This window comes from Durio zibethinus, chromosome 20 (genome assembly GCF_047325235.1).
Source record: "Durio zibethinus cultivar Kanyao isolate XHJ-2024 chromosome 20, ASM4732523v1, whole genome shotgun sequence".
Lineage (NCBI taxonomy): Eukaryota > Viridiplantae > Streptophyta > Magnoliopsida > Malvales > Malvaceae > Durio > Durio zibethinus.
Genome location: NC_143181.1, coordinates 6,259,202 through 6,280,467, shown reverse-complemented (window position 1 = coordinate 6,280,467; position 21,266 = coordinate 6,259,202). Strand labels below are relative to the sequence as shown.

At 31.6% G+C, this 21,266-nt stretch overlaps 1 protein-coding gene across 2 annotated transcripts; it reads left to right on the top strand.

Annotated features, from left to right (window-relative positions):
* The first annotated feature begins 13,398 nt into the window (after positions 1-13,398).
* LOC111315676 (TOM1-like protein 3) lies at positions 13,399-20,161 on the top strand. Of its 2 annotated transcripts, none has more exons than XM_022917582.2 (10): positions 13,399-13,723; positions 14,217-14,367; positions 15,608-15,686; positions 15,922-16,020; positions 16,124-16,237; positions 16,765-16,913; positions 17,784-17,865; positions 18,630-18,715; positions 18,795-18,983; positions 19,299-20,161. In XM_022917582.2, exons 2-10 carry the CDS (start codon positions 14,258-14,260, stop codon positions 19,951-19,953), a joined length of 1,563 nt encoding a protein of 520 aa, XP_022773317.2. In that variant the 5' UTR covers positions 13,399-13,723; positions 14,217-14,257; the 3' UTR covers positions 19,954-20,161. The 2 variants fall into 2 exon arrangements, with proteins under 2 accessions (XP_022773317.2, XP_089605637.1); XM_089749511.1 differs by having other exon boundaries at positions 13,414-13,723; positions 18,606-18,715.
* The last annotated feature ends 1,105 nt before the right edge of the window (positions 20,162-21,266 follow it).

The following is a 21,266-nucleotide window of genomic DNA, read 5'->3' as shown; positions in this document are numbered from 1 at the left end:
TTGTTACTAAATTAGACAATTATGGTCTAATCGATATATATATATATAAATGCATATATATATATATATAAATGCATATATATATATATAAATGCATATATATATATATATATATACACTCTATATATACTCTAATCACAGTACCAAACATACTCTTAAAGTTGGTTACAACAACCTTTTGTGGAGAATATATCTTGCCAAAATATTTCACCAAAACATATTATTTTTCACATGGATGGCAACTTTGGCTATTATTTTTTATGATAGAGTAAGAACAATCGTACGAACTTGTGGATGTGCTAAGGCTTGAGAAAAGATGATTGGATTGAAAAAGGTTTTCGAAGGTAAAAAATTATACAAGTTGCTAGTGATCACTGTTCATGTAATATTATATTAAGACTTGTTTGTAAGCACGCATCAAATTTTTATTATTCCAGAAGGAAAGGTGTGGAAAATTAAGCTTTCAGTTTTCTTATCCTGGATGATCTCATAATTCTGATGAATTTTGGCTTTCTACAATATGGGCTATATTTTATTTGTACGAATGATGTCGACAATGAAAATATATAATTCTGATTAAGATTTCCAATTTGGATTAAAGAAGGGTAGCATTCCATCTGGATTCATATGTGTGGTATCATGAATGTTTCAATTTTTTATTGGGATAAGTATTTAATTTAAAATTAATTAATAAAAAATAAAAATTTTTATTTAAATATAAAATCACATAAAATTTAATATTTAATAAATATGAAATAATATTATTTTAACAAATCTCCATCATTTGTAGGTAAAAAAAAAGTTTATCATGTAACAAACTTAAAAAAAATAATAAATAAAAGTATATGTACGAATAATATATAAGAACATGAGTTCTACTATCATATTAATCATTCCACTTAAAAGGAATTGACAATAAATAAATGAGATTAACTTAAATATCAGATCATAAAAAATCAATATTTAACATATATGTAAGATGATGTCAATTTAACATTTTTTATGATACTGTCATGATCTATCAAGTATCAAGCTAGTTTTGCATTATTAAATGCAAATAACAAATCTATAGTTGAAATTATATATATAATTGAAAAGCCTCTAACGATATCAAGCCACTGTTCATGGTCAATATCTTGTAAGTGCTGCGTACCAAGCGCTCGAGGGTAGTTGTACTATATAATAATAAGACTTCTTTTGCGCTTGGATTTGTTGGCGGTAAAACAGAAAAATAGATAAAACTTCAATAAAGTTTTTTATACAGTTAAGTTTCGTCAAGCTTTTAATTAAAAAAATTTAAATAAACACCGAATTTTAAAATAAAAATTGATAAATTAATACAGCTCAATGTATTGAATAGTTTTGCAAAATATGATTAATAAATGAAAAAAAATTAAATATCTAGCATTGAGAAACCTTTAGATACCCAAAAATTCAAAGTCAAAGATTGTTGTTCATAAATTCAACATCGAAAACTTTGTACAACAACCACCTAGTTTTCTCTAGATTAAAATATATATTGATATATTTATGTAATTTTCAAACCATCATATGCTTGAATCAATGACGAAGCCAACAAAATTATGAAAGAAGAACCCAAATTTAACATCTAACATATTATGAAAGTTGTCTACACAACGCATCTAATTGACAAGTATAGTTGAAATATTTTTGAGTTGTGTGAGTCTTTTTTATATTACATAGTTAAATGGGCTTTAGAATTTTGGATTTTTGAGAAGAAATATAATAATTTGTTGGGCAAATATATATAATTTTGAATATTTTGTATATCTAAAATAGTTTTTTTTTTTTTTTTTTTTGGATTTAGCGTGCTGTTTTTTTATTTTTTTTTACATTGTATTATTTTTATTTTTAATATTTTTTTTGTGAAAAACTAAAATGTTATTAAGTATACATATTAATTCTTTCAATTTAGATCTTTAAAATGAAGTAAAAAATTTTGAATCCTTTGATGAAAGAAAAAGACAATCTACAAAAGAAAAAGAGAAGAATAAGGAGTAAGAAGAATTCAAAATAAATAATATATTTGTAAATTTTAAATTTTACTAAATACAAAAAACTATTGATTTATACTTTAAAAAAATACAAATATTGATGCTTCCTGTAACAAAGCGAGGGAGATTTTACTAGTATTGAACTAAATTGAAAAAGAAGATCAAGTTTTATAGTAAGGGTTGGGTCTCGGCGTATATTAAAATGTTATCAAAATTTTTTGAAAGAGCTATGGCTCATGTCTGTCCCTAAATTCGCCCTGGGCTTAATGTTTAATGAATTATTTATTGAGTGCTTGTCCAATGAAAATGTTTTGGATAAGATAAAACATCACGTGTGACAAAATGAATAGGCGATCAAGCTCATGGGTATATCATGAAGTTCAAAACAACAGTAAAACTTGTAAAACCATATAATTTTTATGCGCAAAATGGAAATCTAACCAAATCTTTTTGTTTTTTCCAATCCTATTTTTAGGTTGGTTCAAATTTGTGAATCCGTGATTGCAATCGCAATTATTTGTCCCTGTTTGCCTTTCAAAGATTTAAAATAGAGTAGATGTAGCAAATAACTTGATTACAGCTATGTTGATTGTGCCTTTGCAATCTTTAAGGTTCAATAACTACTACACTTCAATAATGTCTAGTTTTCCTTGAAAGATTTTGTTTTGATTTGAAGGCAACTTGTTTAATTTAGATTCTCTAACCGAACAAAAATTCTTAATTAAATGTTACTGAAAATTAAAATAAATACAAGTTACAGTACGGGACAATTGATGAAAAATTATGTCAATTCAACAAAAGTTTTTAGTACCCATCGCCCATGAAAAAGAATCTAGAAATAATGTCTTTTGTGTGCTTATTTTCATACTTCTTACCTGCCTAAATCCAAATTAAAAGAAATGACCACAAAAGCAAAGGACGCTGAAATTGAAAATTGAAACAGCCTGTAAATAACACTTAAGCAAAGGTACTTTAGCAAGAGAAGAAAAAGGAAAGAGGACTCTGCAGGTCAATCCCGCTTCTGTAAAATAAAAATAAAAAAAAAAAAAACTAGTGAGAAACTTAAGTGCGCCCAGTGCTGTGGTGCCCACCAGTGGGGCTCAACGTGCGACGACTACCCACGCTCCTATAGGGCTTCCTGTTGCGGTATCAAGTGTGCCTCCACTTGGTCCCGCCAGGCCAACTCCATCATGGCTCATCCCTCTGACAACTACTACTGCCAGCACCATCCCTACTCCTGTAGAACCTCTTCCATCAGTTGTTACTACTCCATCTGTAGTGGTCAGCACCAGTATAAACAGGCCTGCAAACGAGGAGATAGAGACCTGCTTGCGGGCTGCTGCACTCGTTGTTGAGTACCCTGGCAACAAATTGGACAGAATGTCTTCGTCAGCTTTTACTACTATCAACTAGCGGCCTACGACCTTCTTTCCTGCTAAAGCAGCCTGTCTGTGGGTCATGACCAGCGTACCTCGCTTTGTGAGGGAGAAGATACAGCAATTCCCCTTCTCAACAACCTGCAAGTTGAGTTCTGTACGGCTGCTGAGGTAAGCATTTGATAAAGTTAGTATTTTTTGTTTGTGATTCTTCTATGCTGAATAAATTGTTAATAATGAGTATGTGTATTAGGCAGCCTTTAGCTAATTTAGGTAGGCCTTTATGAGTATGTAAGGCTACTAGTGGAGGATTTACGCTGCAAAGGGGAAATGCTTCAGAAGGAAGTCTAGACCAGGGCCAACCAGGAGATACTGTTGCAGGAGAGGAATGCCTCCATCGAGGGCCTGGAGACCTTGAACACGACCCTGCAAAAGAATGTGGAGGAGCTGTAGACCCACTTGAAGGAAGCCACTGGGAGGAACACTGCCTTAAAACAATGCTTGGATGCTGCAACTGTTCGCCTTAAGAAGGTAGAGGAAGAGAAGAATAAATAGTAAGGTGAGTAGGTGGTGATCACTACCTATGTTAACCAAGCAGAAGTGGTGAGGGACCAGAACTTAGCTTAGGCATGGCAACTGGAGGAGTTGGCAGAGCTTAAGACAAAGTTGAAAGGAGAATGTGATGAGTCCTCCAAGAGGTTGGCGGAGCAAAAGGATGAGTGAACCAGTGTCTGCTTGGCCACTAGCGAGCAGTACAGGCTGTCAGCCATGTATCAAGTGCAGCTGCAGTTGTGGCCTCTAGACTTGAGAAAGGTGGACTTCTCAAAGACGAGGATGCCACCAGAGAGTTTCAACGTAGAGTATCCAAAAGACTTGGCCCAACTTGAGGGGGTAAGGGTGTCTGAAAAGGTTGGCAGGATCTTAGCAGGCCTTGACTTGAATGCTTACCCGTTGCTATTAGGGATCCTCAGGCTAGTAGTTCTGAGGCTGAGCCAGCTCTAGTTGGGCATGAGACTGATGCCATTACCCTTACTCCAAGTGACCCTCCCATTGTTCTAACTGATGCTGCTCCAGTTCCTAAGGTTGATGGTGTTCTATCTCTTGCTGCTTCTTAAAGATTGTATACACATTTTTTGTATTTTGATTTTTATAGTTGTTTTTAGTTGAATTCTTGTATTGATACAATGATCATAAATAAAACGAAAGTTTCTTTAGCAACTCTCATCTCATATTTGCTTTATACAATTTTGACTTTCACACATGTCCACCTTTATGGAATAACATGAGGTAAAGCCCCATGTTGCTGTGTGAAAGTGCTAAGTTAAAAAGTCTTTTGGTAACTCATTAAAACTTAGATATTTCGACTTGTCTATGATGACAATCAATCATACTTTCATAACTTTATATAATCCAAAGTTGTTTTAGTGACTGCAAGTTTGCCCTTTGTCCCTATTTGTATCACGGACTTTGTGGTTTTCCACTTGTTTGGTTGTTAATACTAAGTATCCGGAGATAATGGTTTCTTGTAGATGTAGAAGTTTGCTTAAATTAGGCTAAGTTTATTTCAGTTTCATGGGAGCACTAAGTAATTTAGGTAACATCATAAGACGATCTTTACGTGCATAAAAGTTCACATAACTTTAAACTAAACTCATGCCCAAATTCTCAAAGAGGATTAGTAAATTTAACAACTCCATATGATGGCTTTTCTGTTCGTATGGAAGGCAGTGCTTCTGAACCTTTAACTTAGGCAAAAACTTATTTATTGTTTGATGAAATAATGTTATGATATTCAATAAACTAAGAGTAAACCTTGTTAAAGGAAAAGTACAAGATATAGCATGGTAGCACTTAAGCATGATTTCTCATTAAAAAGTAAAATAAACTTTTTTGGGTGTACGTGTACCTTGTTACAAGATGGTTCTCTGCTGTGATGTTGTTGGTGTTTGGTATGGCATGTGAGTCTTATTTAAGCATGTTGGCATAGAAGTCATAACAAAGAGTAGTAGTGGCGCTCAAGGCGGGCTGGCATAAGAACTTTAATCATAAAAGAGATGTGGCATGTAGAGCACATTGAGCATGTTGGCATGGGAGCTTTAACGCAAGATAAAAATGGCACGTAGGGGCATTGGGCATATTGGCGTGAGAGCTTTAAAGCAAGATTAATGTGGCATGCAGGGCTCATTAAGTGTGTTGGTGTGGGAGCTTCAATGCAAGTTAAAGAAGCCATACGAGGCTCATTAGACATGTTGGTGTAAGAGCCTTAATGTGAGATTAAGGTGATGTGCAAGGCACATTAGGCATGTTGGAATAAGGGCCTTAACATGAAATTAAGGTTGCTCATGAGGTGCATTAGGCGTGTAGGCAAGAAGCAGGGTTTGTGTTTGCCAATATGCCTTAAACAAAAAATGGATATATTACACAGGATAAGTGGAGTAAGGCAATAGAATGCCACTTTTCTTTCATTAAGATTTCTTGTACATGAGTCTTACAAAAGGAGCTAGTGAAATCCAAATGCATACATAAAAGGAATAAGCACTATTAAACATGATAAAGCAATAAACCTAAAAAACATGGTAACATGATGTTAGATGCTATTAGAGTTAATATTTTTTTTCAAGTGAATAGCATTTCGTGTTCTTGGTATAGGGTTGCCTTACATGTCTTGAAGTGAGTATGTTCCAAAATGAATGATGGCAGAAATTTGATATGGTCTTTCCCAGTTTGACAATAACTTTTTTATTTCCCCCATTAGTTTGCTAGCTTCATAGTTTTTAAGTATTAGGTCTCTTACATGGAAATGCCCATTCTTGACTCGAGAATTTTAGTACCTGACGGCCATATTTACTTTAGCTAAATCCCTAGTTTCTTGTAATAGGTCCAAATTAGCTCTCAAGGCTTTTTCATTCTTTTTAAGGTTGAAATGTGCTATTCGGAGTATGTTACCCATTTTCAACAGGTATCACCATTTTTTTCTTGTAAGTAAGAGTGAATGTCATTTCTCTTGTCATCAAATGGTTAGTAGTCTTGATTGCCTAAAGTATCCCAAAAGCTTCCTCTACCCAAGCCCCTTTTGCTTTATCAAGTTTCTTTTCTAGGGCGATTAAGATATTCTGATTCATCAACTCTACTTGACCATTGGTTTGGGTGGTTTACCAAGCTATGAATCAAAGCTATCTTGAAATTTTGGCAAAATTATTTTAGTTTGTCGGCTTGGAATTATGTTTTGTTGTTTACCATGATAGTGTGAAGGAAATTGAACCTGCACATTACAAACTTTCACACAAGGTCCTCTACTATTTTAACGGTGATGGTTACTATGGGTTCAACTTTCACCTATTTAGTGAAATAGTCACAAGCCAAATTCATGAACTTTTTCTTGGCAATTGCCATAAAGAATGGACCAAAGATATCAATATCCCATTGTGCAAATGGCCATGACTTGTAAATCTGATTAAGTGCTTTTACAGACTATCTCGAAACCTTGTAAACTGTTAATATTTATTACATTTTTTGACTAGTTTGATTGTTTTTGTCTTCATAGGAGACCAATAATAGCTGTATCATAGTGCCTTTTGTACTAATGCTCATCTACCTATATGATGGCCTTATATTATTTCATGGATTTTTCTTAAAACATACTCTACCTCAAATGGTGACATGCATCTAAGAAAGAAGAAAGAGAAAGCTTTCTTGTAAAGTGTATCCTTTAAAAGTGCATATCAAGTCATGTTCTTATGAATTGTCATATTCAATTTGGGGTCATAAAAATACTTGCCTTTAAAGCAAGCCTTAATAGAGGTTATCCAACTGTTTTCTTCTTTTATTTATAAAATTAGGGTAGCTTGTAAGTATCAAAGTATTGGTACTTACTTTGGAAAGATTTTGCCACATTTTTTTATCACAATGAAAGCTACCAATTTGGATAAAAAGTCAACCTTGGTGTTGTCAACATGAGAAACTTATTCGAGAGACAGGGTTATAAAGGTTGATTGAGTTAGTGGATAATGGTGTGGTACTTAACGAGTGTTAGATCTTGAACTTCATATTCGCCATTCACCTAGTGAGCAACTAGCTGTGAATAAGTATAGACAATTAGGTCTTTCATATTTAGACTGGTGGCTAATTCTAGCCTAAAAGCTAATGCTTCATCTCAATTACATTGTTAGATATAGAAAAGCCAAAGGATAATCCATATTGTCACTCTTGCCTATAAGGGCAAATAAGCTTAGCCTCTATTTGCATGCATTTATCAACATTATTTTCATAGAACAACACAATATAAAGTTTTTTATCAGTTTTGGTAAGCTAACATCAATCTTAGGCTTTTAATCAATGATTTTCTTGTGTTCTATTAGGTCAAGACTATTTCTTGTAAGAAGAATGAATCTCAACATAAATGTCAGTTGACTTTTTAAGAGCTCAATTCAAATAATATGTATGTGTGCTAGCTTCAAGGCACGGTAAAAAAATCTTCAATAAATATTTTCAAAAAAAATATATAAGTAATTAGTTTGAGAGCTTAAAATAACTTTTAAGAGCGAGTTTTTTTTTTCTCTTTGGTTCCGTCGTGTTTCTTATAGTAACTGTTTTTTTCAGTTTCCTTGATTTTCTCAACTTTAACTCTGAATTTTAGAACTCTTCAACCTTGGCTAAATTGTCAATCTACTTCTCAATTTTACCTTTTATAGTTGTAATATAGCACATTTTATTATGGACTAGTCTCTTTTGACTTTTCCAACTCTATTAGGCATCAAAAACTTGATCTTTAAATAAGGAGTTGAGCCAATGATTCTTATAATAGACTGGCTAGGTTGACCCAATATCATGTTATAAGCTAAAAAGATATCCACCACCATAAATTGAATGATCGAGATGACATTTCTTGGCTCTATGCCCAATGAGATCGATAATCTGTTAGTCTTTTTAACTAGTACTTACTCATTGTGAAATCAAAATGGTGGTGAATGGTTTTAACATTTCTTCAATTATGCTTATCTTCAACATTGTTGAATAATACAAGATGTCAATTGAGCTCCAACTGTCAAACAAGATCCTCTTAACCACATGGTTGTAGACCATGAATTGAATGACAATGGAATCATCACATGGGAACTGGATTCTTTCCAAATCATTCAAAGTGAAAAAGATTAATTCGTCTTTCAACTTTTTACTTTTTTGTTGAAGATCTAATGGCTATAATTGTCTTCTAATCAAAAATTTTTTTGGCCAACATAAAAGTCCCTCTAGTAATCACATTGATTATTCCTGCAGTGGGCCAATATCCACATTGTTTCCTTTTTATTCTTCCTGTTTAGCCCTCTGGTAGCCACCAACTTGTTTCTTTTTTCTACCTCTATTTTTCTAATTCTTTCTTACTTTATGTTTTTGGTCTCTTCTAAAATCTCTTCTTTTTTGTCCTTACCTTCATAGGTCCACAAATTTGCTTACTCAACCTTTTCTTATCAGATTCTTAATCTCATTCTTTAGATTGATGCATTTCTTATTGTTGTGATCGTAGTCTCTATAAAAGGCACTTCTTTTTGTCGAATATCTTTTACCGTTCAATCTTAATGGCTTAAGCCATTTAAGCTTAGGGTCCTTTTTAATATGCATCAAAATCTTTTTAAGAGAGATATTCAGTGTAATGTAGTTACTATGTCGTTGGCTTAGGCTTCTAACCATAAGGTACTCTTCTATTTTCTTTTCTTTAAAAGATTATAGATTTATTTTCCTTTTTGTGAGTTAAAGACATGGAATAAGTCTCTCTCACTTTTATTGCTTTTCATTGTAACTTTAGCATTGAGGTACTTTACGGTGATGAGTAAGACATCAACCAAAATCTTCAGTGGCTCTAGGGAAAGAATGAGCATGAAATGGTATTTTTAGTCATTGAGCCCCTTAAAGGTCAAGGCAACCACTGTAGTGGTTTGTTCTAAGTTCTTGACCTGAAGAGCTTTAGTGTTAAAACGCATGACATACTTTTTTAGAGATTCATTTTAACCTTAGTAGATTGACATCAGACTCAGTGTCATTTTTTTTGCTCGTTGGCTACTGATGAAGCTGGATAAAAAAAAATTGATTGACCTTTTTGAAGGTGGTGATTGACCTCATCTCCAAACTACTATACCAAGACCAAACTACCCTTCAAATGTCATAGCCAATCTTTTGCACATGAGAACTTTATCGACTTCTTGTATCATCATGTTAGTCCGATAAAGCTCTAAATGATAAAAAAAAGGTTACATGCACTATCATAGGTATCTAATGTTGGCATCTCAAATCCTTTCAGTCGTACATCCTAGTCAATCTCCTCTATAAAAGGGGAAGTCTCTTGGTACTTTAGCTCATCATCAAAAGTGGAGGCTTTGTTCTTGAGTTTTTCTCCATTGTCTCTATCTAAGTTTCAAATCTTTCTTTGTTTGTGGTTTCGAGGTGGCTTATTTAGATTTTTAGATAGTGACTTTGTGTGTAACTGTATGTGGGGTAATAGGTCATAGGTGTTTCTTCTTCATCATTAGATGCCGATGAGGCTATAATGTCATCATAACTTGACAAATTTTTGGAGTGGTTTGGTCAGGTGCTTTTAAGGTTTACGATAGGGTTAGATTTTGGATCATTTCCTTGAAGGATTAAAGCTGTTAGGTGAATGCTTGAAATTGTTCCATAGCAGGGCCTATTACTATAAGTTGGTTAGAGTTGAGTTGGTTGAGCTGGGTTTATATTCCAATAGAAACAGTTTTTTTTTTTCTCAACAACTCTCTTTTTGGGTGGTATTTTAGCTTGGCTATATGAAAATGCCCCTTCTTGAAGCATTAAATGTTTATGCCTAGCTATCTTGAAGGGTAAAACTTTGAAAACATAGGAGAGAGAAAAAAAACGATTAACAACAAAGGCTGAGGGTGGCCTTGGCGTTTATACTCCAACATTCAAGTTAGAGATCAATTTATGAGTGGAATAGGAAGTAGATAACACTTAAGGTTTAGGAAAAGCATGATGGTTAAAGGTACCCAAATGGTGTTATTTATACTTGTGAGATTAGGGTTTTGGTCCTAGACGACTCATGATTAGTTTTAGGGGACTAGCGATAACCTCATAACTTAGAGTTAAGCTAGTTGTTAACTGTCCACTCAAAGCATGATAAGTTAGCATCTAAGGCACTAATATATAAATTATTAATGTGATTGAGTTGACATAAATTTGTGAATTTATGTTGATTTGATATATTAGCTCGATTAAAATGATCAAAGTACCTTTGATTGTCAATTGACTCGTACTAAATAAGAAAAAAATCTGTTTTGCCATTTGGATAATAAAATATCCCTAACAATTGTCTTTAAGAAAATATTTTTCATATTTCAAAATCAAAGTTTTTTTTTTATTATTTATATTTCCTTATTTGTTTTTTCTAACAAATTCAATACAACTAAAAAATTAAAATAAAATAAAAAATCCTTTGGATACTTGGACTGTGACAATCTGACTAGTCTCGTTAACAAGACCATTGTAGCTCGGACAGGGTCAACCGATGAGCAGGATTCAGGGTCAACCTTCTTTAAGAAATTCAGCCTCGGCCCACCAATTATTTTCACACTAGAATGTTAGCCTCCCCGTATTAAAAACGGGGTTCCACCCCTTTGATTAGTGAATTTTCCTCCGTCCATTAAGGAAAAGTCAAAATAGGAAACCATTTTATCATCATAAAAATAAATATAATATTACTAGTTTGATTTTTTTTGTCTCATTTCAACTTTCTAAGTCTTAGGATGAAGTCTTCTTTTTTTTTTTTTTTTTTTTCACTTTTAAACATCTTATATTCTTATTTTTATATTTAAAATTTATTTTTAAATTTTAATTTTTTGACCATAAAAAATAGTACATCAATATCATTAAAAAATTAAATTTATAATGTTTAATACATAATAATGAATTTTTTAATATACATTAAAGTAAATATTATTACTTGAAATGAGATTGAAAGAGTATATATTTTTAAGAGAATAATTAAGTGTTAATCGAGCATTAAATGATATGATATGTGATATTATTTTTTTTAAAGTTACCAATTCGAAATTCAAGCACATAATATCTTTATCAAATGTTGTTTTGGTTACTATAAAATTAGTATATAGCAGTAATATTTTTCAAATATGAATATGTTTAACACAAATACCAATTCTATTGTATTCCATATATCACAAATATAATCTTAAAGAAGAATAATGTCCACAAAAAAAAAATCTTCGCAAAGAATGTGTTCTATGCATTATTTTTATTTTTAATTGAATTGTTACTACTAAAATGGTAATAATTGTTGCAGGGCTTCTATTTGCACCATTTTTTTTTTTCAAACCTTTTCAAAATTATCTTCAAACGAAATTATTTAATTATTTTTAAAAATTTTTTTAATTTTTTAAATATAAAAATTTTTAAAAATTTCTAAATTCACATAATCCTAAACTTTTAAAAGTTTTCAACTCTAATATCATTTTAAGTGGCTTAAAAATTTTATTAGGAATATCAATCATTTCCTCTTTCATGTATTGTTGAAATTAAGAAAAAATTCAAAAACAGGTACAGATCTACTAGGAGATAGTGGGAGAACTGCCCCACTAAGTTCCTCAATTCTTTTATGTTTATTATAAAAAAACCTCAAAAATTTTAAAAATTCAAAGCTTTGCCCCCAATAATAATCCTTTTATCAAAATTGCCCTGTTAAATTAAGGTTAAAAATGTTTTATTGTTTATGTAGTAATTGAACGTTGTCACTTCGGGTACTAAGCGATTTCATTATGATAATATATATTTAAGTTTGTAAAAAAAAACAATTAAATTATTTTTAAAAAGTTTGGAATTGTTAAATTTCAAATTCCTCCTAATAATTTATTCGGATTGATATAATGTAATTTTATAGGATAATAACTCCAAAAGTGTATATTATTTAAATGATTTTAATTTCTTTATCACGATATATATATATATCTATAATGTGAAGTAATAAAAATAAAAAATCATCTTTTAACTAACATAGATTTATATTTTCATTTTTCTTTTCATTGAATGAAAGAAAAGATGTATTTTTTATTCTCCAAATTTTTATGAATAAGAAATAAAATATATTTGTGTATTAAAAGTAAATAATAATACTAGATATATTAAAAATGAATAACAAAAATAGATATGTTGCTTTTTATTTGTTCTTTCACATCTTATATCTATTTTTAAGAAATTTATAATTAAAGTTTTATTAAACTAATATATATATGTATATGTTGAAAGGTAATTTATTTAATTATGTTTAGGCTATATTCGTCAAGTTAATAGATAAGTTAATATGATATAATTTATTAAATATGCATAACTAAGTTATTTAATTTATTGAATTTTCATATTTAAATATAACTTATCGGATATAAATATTTAAATATTTTTAAAAATAAAAATAATAATTAACTAATTTTTTATATGATAATTTTGAAAAAACAATGGAGGTGTAGAAAGAAAAATCTGGATGAAAATAAAAGCTTCATAATTGTTAAACCAAATAACATAAAAAATTATTTAATTTGAAATTTTGTATACTACTTCTTTAAATAAAACATGGAATATGTTTTCATTTAGTTTTTTTTTTTTCTGAAAAATTATGTTAATAGACAAGCATGATTTTTTAATAGACTAAAATACTAAAACAAACTTTGAGCTATTTCATTTTTTAAATAAGTTTTCATATTTTTCTTATCTTAAAATAATATTTTATTTTTTGATTTATATAAAAATAAATCTTTATTTTAAACAAAAATTGATTTATATTTAAAGTTTATTTATATATAAATTAAATGTTAAAATTTTATTTGATACAAATTAAAAGTTAAAACTTTATTTTAATACAAATTAAAGTTCAAATTTTATTTATATGTAATAAAAATATAAAAATATATTTAAATAAAATAATAAAATTTAGGGATTTTTTTTCTTCCTTTAGCCTTTTTTAATATTATTGTTTGGTCAGCGAAACCATCGTCACAGCCTGTCATAGAAATTTTTTTTAGGTTAAAGATTAAAAACCAGAGAAACTTCTGCCTAACTCCATCGTTCTTCATTTAGTTTTCAATTGAAAATTAAAAAGTCCAATTTGATTGTAAAGACTAACACAAAAGCTGACGAAAAGCCAAAATTGAAAAAAGATAAAAACAAGAGAGAAAAAGAAAAGCAAAGACCTTCACCAAAGTCCAAGAGAAAGCTCAGAAAAAAATTTAGTCATTCTTCATATAAACATTCTACGAATTCAACCTCTATCTCTCTGTCTCTCTTCTGCTTGGTCTTTTTTGTTTGGTAAGATCCTCAATCCCAAATCCCTTCAAGGATTTCGTTGTTATTCCTTTTTTTTTTTTTTTTTTTTTTTGGTGATGTGCGGTTTTATTGGTTTGATCACTTGTGGCAAGAATGTTATTCAAGCTTGCGTTTATATTTCAATTACTATCAAATTTATTGATTTTGTTTCTGGGTTTTGTTGTTTCTCTATGATAAGTGTGGTATTAAAGGATATTTATATTTTATTGGGTAATTCTGGGGTTTGATTGCTTGGTATCCTTTCTATCAACTTTTTATTTCTGTATAGATTGTTATTAGTCTTGTGGGTGTTATAGTTTCTTTTAATTGCAAAATTGGTTTTATTGATGATCATTTTCTAGAGCTGATTTTGATGACCGTTTACCTATCAATTAGATATGATCTTCAGTTATTTAAATTTAAGTCGTAAATTTTGCCTCAAACGCATGATATTGAATGATTTTCTGATTGATTTTGGTGTTGGCTGTGCTTATAGAATAATCAGGGATTTGATCTTTACAAAAGAGGCAGGTATTCATGGCTAATAGTGCAGCAGCATGTGCTGAGAGGGCAACTAGTGATATGCTGATTGGTCCAGATTGGGCTGTAACTATTGAGCTATGTGACATTATAAACATGGATCCAGGGTATCGTTCTTTTTATTTCTCAGTTTGATGGCCTTTTCACTGTACTTTGTTCATATCTGCTCTTATATGCATTTTAGTACCTGTAATTGTGATTTGGGAATTGGATTGTTTGAATTACTTGTAAGCAGAAGTAGTTTTACTTGGAATTATGTGACTTGTGGTATAAGTGATTGTAATGCACTTTCGTAGGATGCTTCACTATAATTCAGTTATTGTTCAATAAGGAAAGAGGTGGAGCTTGGAGGGAGATCGCTGGGTTAAGTTGATTTGTTCTGCCATTTCTATTGATGAGAGCTTGGCTTCCCAGCTTCAATTATAGAATAGCTTGGCTAAAAAATGCTGATGGCAAGTTGTCATGACATGATTTGTCAAAGAGTGAGACCTGCAATCCCTTCCCCTATTCCCAGGCTGCAACCTTCTTTGTACCAAAAAAGAAAGAGAGTGATGAAGGGAAGGAGGATGGAAGTGATAGATTTTTGGATCTTTTGAGTATGATACCTTGTGCATCTTGTAAAGAAGAGGAAAAGAAATCTTAGGGGGAAATTTATATGCCATGAGTGAGTTATGGAGGGAGAGATTTTTCAAATCCTGTATGTGGTGTGGCTTTAAGGAGAAGAAGAGGAGGAGTTTTAGGGCATACGTATACTTGTACCCTACTCTTTAACTCCTTTTATCTTAACTATCCAAGTGAAAATTTTGAATAGACTGTGAAGGAAATGTTAAGGCAAATAGCCTTGTTGAAAATCACACCTGACTGCATGTAGTGTAGGGCCATATGTTTCAGCCTTGCTATTCTGCATTCTCTTGGAAGTCTATTATTTCTTATATATGTCTATGTGGCACTCTTAATTTGTCCTTCTTTCCTCTAATTCTCTCTCTCTCTATCATTTTATTCAGCTTTAATGTCTTTGTTGTACACTTTGTGTCCCTGGGTTGTGCTTGGGGTTGTAATTATCTCTTTTACTAGGAAAAGCATTGAAGGATTCGTGGTGTATACTATTTTCAACTTTTTAATTTTAGGTATGATTTTGTGCTTCCAAGGGGTTTTGCATAGACCTGCAGCATCCTCTCTGAAAGTTGTATGGTTGTCCTGCAATGGTGTTGAATTCACTGCTGCCTTGTTGTAACTTGATCCTACTCTCTTATTTGCATTCACTGATGCATGGGGGATCCTAAATTATCAGGATTTCAATGAAAATTTTAGTTGAGTTCATTGACATTCTCTTTTTGTCTATTGCAGGCAAGCTAAGGATGCTTTAAAAGTCCTCAAGAAGCGACTGGGCAGTAAAAATCCAAAAATACAGCTACTAGCTCTTTTTGTGAGTTACATTTTTCTCCCCTTGTTCATATATTTTAGCTATAGCCCTTTGGGATATTTTATTTGAAGTCACCTCTTATGGTGTAATAACATGTGTAAGTAGGTTGTCTTTAATTATTTACTTTAATCATGTGGTCTCAAGTGACTATTAACTTGGTGCCATCCTGTGTTTTTCCTTAGTTTCACATGATGATAAAGAAGTAATACAATACCATATATCTGATATATTGGTGCAGGTATTGGATTCTCTCAGCAAAAATTGTGGTGAAAATGTATTTAAGCAGATTGTTGAGCGTGATATCTTGCATGAAATGGTTAAAATAGTAAAGAAGAAGGTGACTTTTCTTCACCTGAACTGTGGTATCTGATGTTTCTTTTTAATTTTCCCCCTTTCTGGTACTTACTACTTGTATGCTTCTTTCTGGTTTAACTGTGCAGCCTGATTTGAATGTGAGGGAAAAGATACTTATTTTGATAGACACATGGCAAGAAGCCTTTGGAGGATCTAGGGGAAGGTATCCTCAATATTTTGCTGCATATAATGAACTACGGGTGAGTGTTCAATTGTGCCTTTATGTACCCCTCTTTTCTTTTGTCACCTCTTCATAAGCAGCTATTTTTCCTAGCACAAATATTAACAAGCATGATCTTTTTCTGTCTAAATATATTAAGTTCAAGGTTTCCTGCACTTCAATCCCTTTAATACATCTCTTTAATTTCTTTTACCTTATGTTTGAGCATAGAGAAAACAGGCTCTACTGTTTGGTTTGTAAATATGTGGTGGAAAACTGGAAAACAATAGTTTTCTCCTTTCCTTTTAATGTTTTCTAGTTTATTTTTTCTTGAAAAATGAACCAGATGAGCATGTTAATAGACAGGTTCTGGTGACTGAAAAGATTGCTATTATTTGATATATAACAATATATGCAATTTTATGATTTAAAGTTATTTGTGTCCATGTTTGAGAAATCATTGGTTGCTTATGCCGTTTGGAAAGTCAAACTTTCTGTCTAGTATTTTCTCCATCATGTCTTTCTATATCTGTTTCTTGAAGTTAACTTTCTTTTTGTATTTTTCAGGCTGCTGGAGTTGAATTTCCTCCTCGAGAAGAGAATACTGTACCATTATTTACTCCACCTCAGACCCATCCAGTAACTCACCACCCTGCTTCAATATATGAGGATGCTGCTATTGAGGCCTCTCTACAGTCTGATGCTTCCGGCCTCAGGTACTATATATTCTAAAGCCATTATCTTCTGGTTGTGGATCACATGCCTGTCTTTGACACATAACATGTTTGACAGGACAAAGATTTGGGAACCATTGCTTCACTCTAATTATTTTAGAATTTTTGCTTCTTAGTTCAATAATGATTTGGATTCATAAAATTTGTATCTGAAAAATCATAATTCTTTTGCTTGAATAACATCTCTATTCTCTTGCTTGTCATGTTTTATTTTTTGTTTATATATAAATTGTAAATTAAATGTGAATAGGAAATATATTTATATCTTCACAGGTGCTAAATTATAAACATTATAATTTGCATAATTATATCACAATTCTTCTTCTGTGTTCCTTGGCATGTTTTAATACATACATATATATATTTATTTATTTATGGAAACTATAATGATGTATAAATCAATATTTGAATTTATTTTCTTTAATGGATCTAAAACTGATGCAGTGCATTTTGTGAAAACCTTTCTTTAAGCATCATACTTTTTTTAATAGTTAAGCTAATTAGGTAAATCATTCCAGATAACTTGTAGTTTGAAAATTTTGCTGGGTTTTAACCCACTGAAATGATTAAAAAAGATTGCTTGAGGCTTGATTTTTGATAGAGTGCTGTAGTCTTTTTAGAATCATCACCTTTGGTTCAAATTTTTTTTCTAACTTTGGGACATAAAGCTTAGCTTTCCTTTTCTCTTTCTACTGGGTTAACCTGTAATAAAGCTTAGCTGCATCTCTCTTTCCATCTTCATGCATTAACATCTTTGCTGCTGACACATAAACATCCATAAACTTCCTCTGTATACCTGCATTACTTCTGTTATAATATCCTCTAAAGTGATTGAACTTTGTCTATTTTCAGCTTGCCAGAGTTAGAAAATGCTCGTGGATTAGCCAATGTATTAATGGAAATGCTTAGTGCATTGGATCCTAGGACTCCTGAGGTAAAAACTGTCCCACAAATGGATCATTATGCTTGTTACATGGTCTATGCTGTTCTAATTTTTTCTGATTATATGCTTGCTGGTAAACGTTGATTACTTCTTTTGATGTGCAAATCACAGTGCTTTCATTTTCTTGTTTGTGTATTTAGTACCAGAGAAGTTTATCGTTCTGACTGTTGGTATATTTATATGGGATCGGGTCCTTTAATCCTCTTCTGTTTCACTTAGAGCAATGTGCTTTCTTAATTCTTGGGAAGCAGTATCTGTATGGGTCTTCCTATTATTTTTCTCTGCCTTGCAGTTATGATGAATCAGTCCTCTGTTTCAATTGATTCTAAGTTTATGTACTCATGCTCAGAACATCTTCCAAAAGTTTTCCTTGTTTTATTATTAATGGATATTAAATACATTATGACTCCTTCAAATTGTGAGTTGTTGAAAACTGTAATATATGGTGCTACTGCTCTCCATCTGAATGTAAATCTTGTTCTTTCCCTGCCATAGCCTCTTAAATGGATTCTCTTTATTGAGTATATTACAAAGCTTATTGGATAGTCTCATTAATTTCTGTTTTCTGAGCTCTTTATGCATTGCCTATGTGTCTGGCTATAAAAAAATGTAAGTTGTGGTACTTAATTATGGGTCATCCTATTTTCTGAGCTTCATGACTTATTTCTGCTGCAACAATAGTTTCTAAATAAACGATTCTAATGCAGGCCAGGTGATAAATTAATAAATAGTTTTTGCTTGTTTTGGATGTGCAGGCTCTGAAGCAAGAAGTGATTGTTGACCTTGTTGATCAATGCCGCTCTTACCAAAAGCGGGTCATGCTTCTTGTGAATAGTACCACGTGAGAATCTGTTTGTATCTTCGGCTGATTTCCCTCCTGTTAAATAGAATAATGCTTTTGATTGATTGTGCTTTTTCAGAGATGAGGAACTTTTATGTCAGGGGTTGGCCCTAAATGATAGCTTGCAGCGTGTTCTTCGCCAGCATGATGACATTCTGAAAGGAAGCACTGCTACCACAGGAGCAGTAGAAACTGCTGTTGTGCCACTTGTTAATATTAACCATGAAGATGATGAATCAGAAGATGAATTTGCTCAGCTGGCTCACAGGTGACTTAATCATGTTATTCTTCCTCTATTCCTCACTCCTTCCTTTCAAACATTTTTTTGCTAGTTTACTGAAAATATTTGCAATGTACCAGATTAGCCTTGCTCTTTGAAACCATGAAAAACTCTGACGAAGAAACTTCTACTAGTTATAGTTCATCTACTTGGCACACGGGAATGGTCTATGGACACTTTATTGCATTGTCTTGATCTGTTACACTCCTGGTCTCCATTGGATTTTTTGTTTTCATTGGAAGAACATATTATAAATAATGAAACTTAATATAATTTATCGAATCCTGTACTCATTTATTACAGATCATCAAGGGACAATTCTCAAGGGCAGGGCAGGAGAGCACCTAACAATGAGCCTGGGCGAGTTGGTCCACTTCTTCCTCCTCCACCCTCATCAAAAAGGCCAGTTGCTACAAATGCCACTATGGTTGATTATCTTAGCGGCAATACCTACAAATCTGAGGATTCCCCTCAAACAAGAGTACCCACACCTTATTCCGCTCCTACTCATACATACACAAACTCCTCTCCACAGTTGATTTCAACTTTAGCTCCGTCATCTCCTCCTTCCCACTCTGCTGACTCTGGATCCTCACCTGTGTTCAGTAGACAGCCTATATATGACAAACCAGCTTCCTTAAGCAAATCTGCCGATGCTGAGCAGCTGCCTCCAGCTCCCTGGGACAGTCCTGCTGGACACCTTCCACCACCGCCTTCAAGGTTTAATCAGAGACAGCAATTCTTTGGGCAACAACACGATTATACTGGTGGTTCTTCTCATTCCAATAACGGATCTGGTTCCTCGCATGACAGCTTGGTTGGACAAACTCAAAACCTCTCCCTTAATTCAACTACCCCAACCAAACAAGTAAAACCAGAAGATGCTCTCTTCAAAGACCTGGTTGATTTTGCGAAAGCCAAGTCATCTTCATCATCCAAACCCAATAGGTCATTTTGATCATCTGGGAGTAGTCTGCTTGGTTTTGGGTGTTACAGCTTGTGAACAGTTATTAGATCATCAGTTTTTTTGTATTAGATTAAAGAGGTTTCATGTTATTAAATAAACATGGGTTTGAACATTGCTTGTGGCCTGTCTATACCGTTTATTGGTTTAATTTTGAGACAAACTGCTCATGGGATATATTCATATATTTTACATATTTTAATACTGGGTGTATCATTTTTTCAGTTTAATCTCTCACCTGATATTTTAATACTATAATATATGGAGAAGAATCAAGTTACACGGGAAAAGTTTTACATCTTTTTAGTTTCTTTAAATCACTGATTTCAAGAGATTCAATAAATGAGATAAACAAGTCAAAAAATAGTTTAATTTTTTTTTTTAAATCTATTGATATTAATGGTGATAAAAATGTATATATTTAAAAAATTTTATACTGATGTAAATTGATCTCTTCTCATAATATATATATATATATATATATATATATATGAAATGTGGTATATAAAGGGTACACAAAATAGTTTTAACTTTGTAAGGTATAACCAAAAGTTGATAATTTTGTAAAGTAAATATCGATATTTTAAAAATAAGAAAAGGATATTTATTTAAAAACTGTCCCAAATTAATTATTAGGAAAATGAGATCAATCAAATTAATTTATTCATGAAAAGATAATTACTACTTTAGGATGAAATGTAATAATTGTATGTGTATAAATTACGTTATTTAATTTCTTGCTGTTTTTCAAAATTGTTGTCGTGGCAAAATTCAAACAATAAGGAATGGATCGAAAGGGGTAATGCTAGATAAATCATCAGAGTTAATTACATTTTTTCATTTAATTTTTGAAAAATATACAAATTGATATCTAAAAAAAAGAAATAAAATATACAATTTGCATCATAAATTTTCAAATAATACATTATTTTAATTTAAATTATAATACTATTAACTTAATTCACTTATATAATATTTAATCAGTATATTTTATTATATGTTATTTGTTACATAAAAATATTAAATATTTTGAAAAAACTTTATATGAATGTCATATGGATAGTAAATGACAAATAATAATTGACCAATCATACATAAATTTTTGTATAATTTAAGTAAAAATATATTTTTAATTTATATTAAACAAAGATAATAATTGTATGTGTGATAAACATATACTTAAATAATATTTGACAAACGTCATATAGATTAACTTATACGATTAGTGAGATTAAAATATGAGTTAACATGATACATAAATTAAAAGTTTAAAATATAAATTATACATTTTATTTCTTTAGACATCA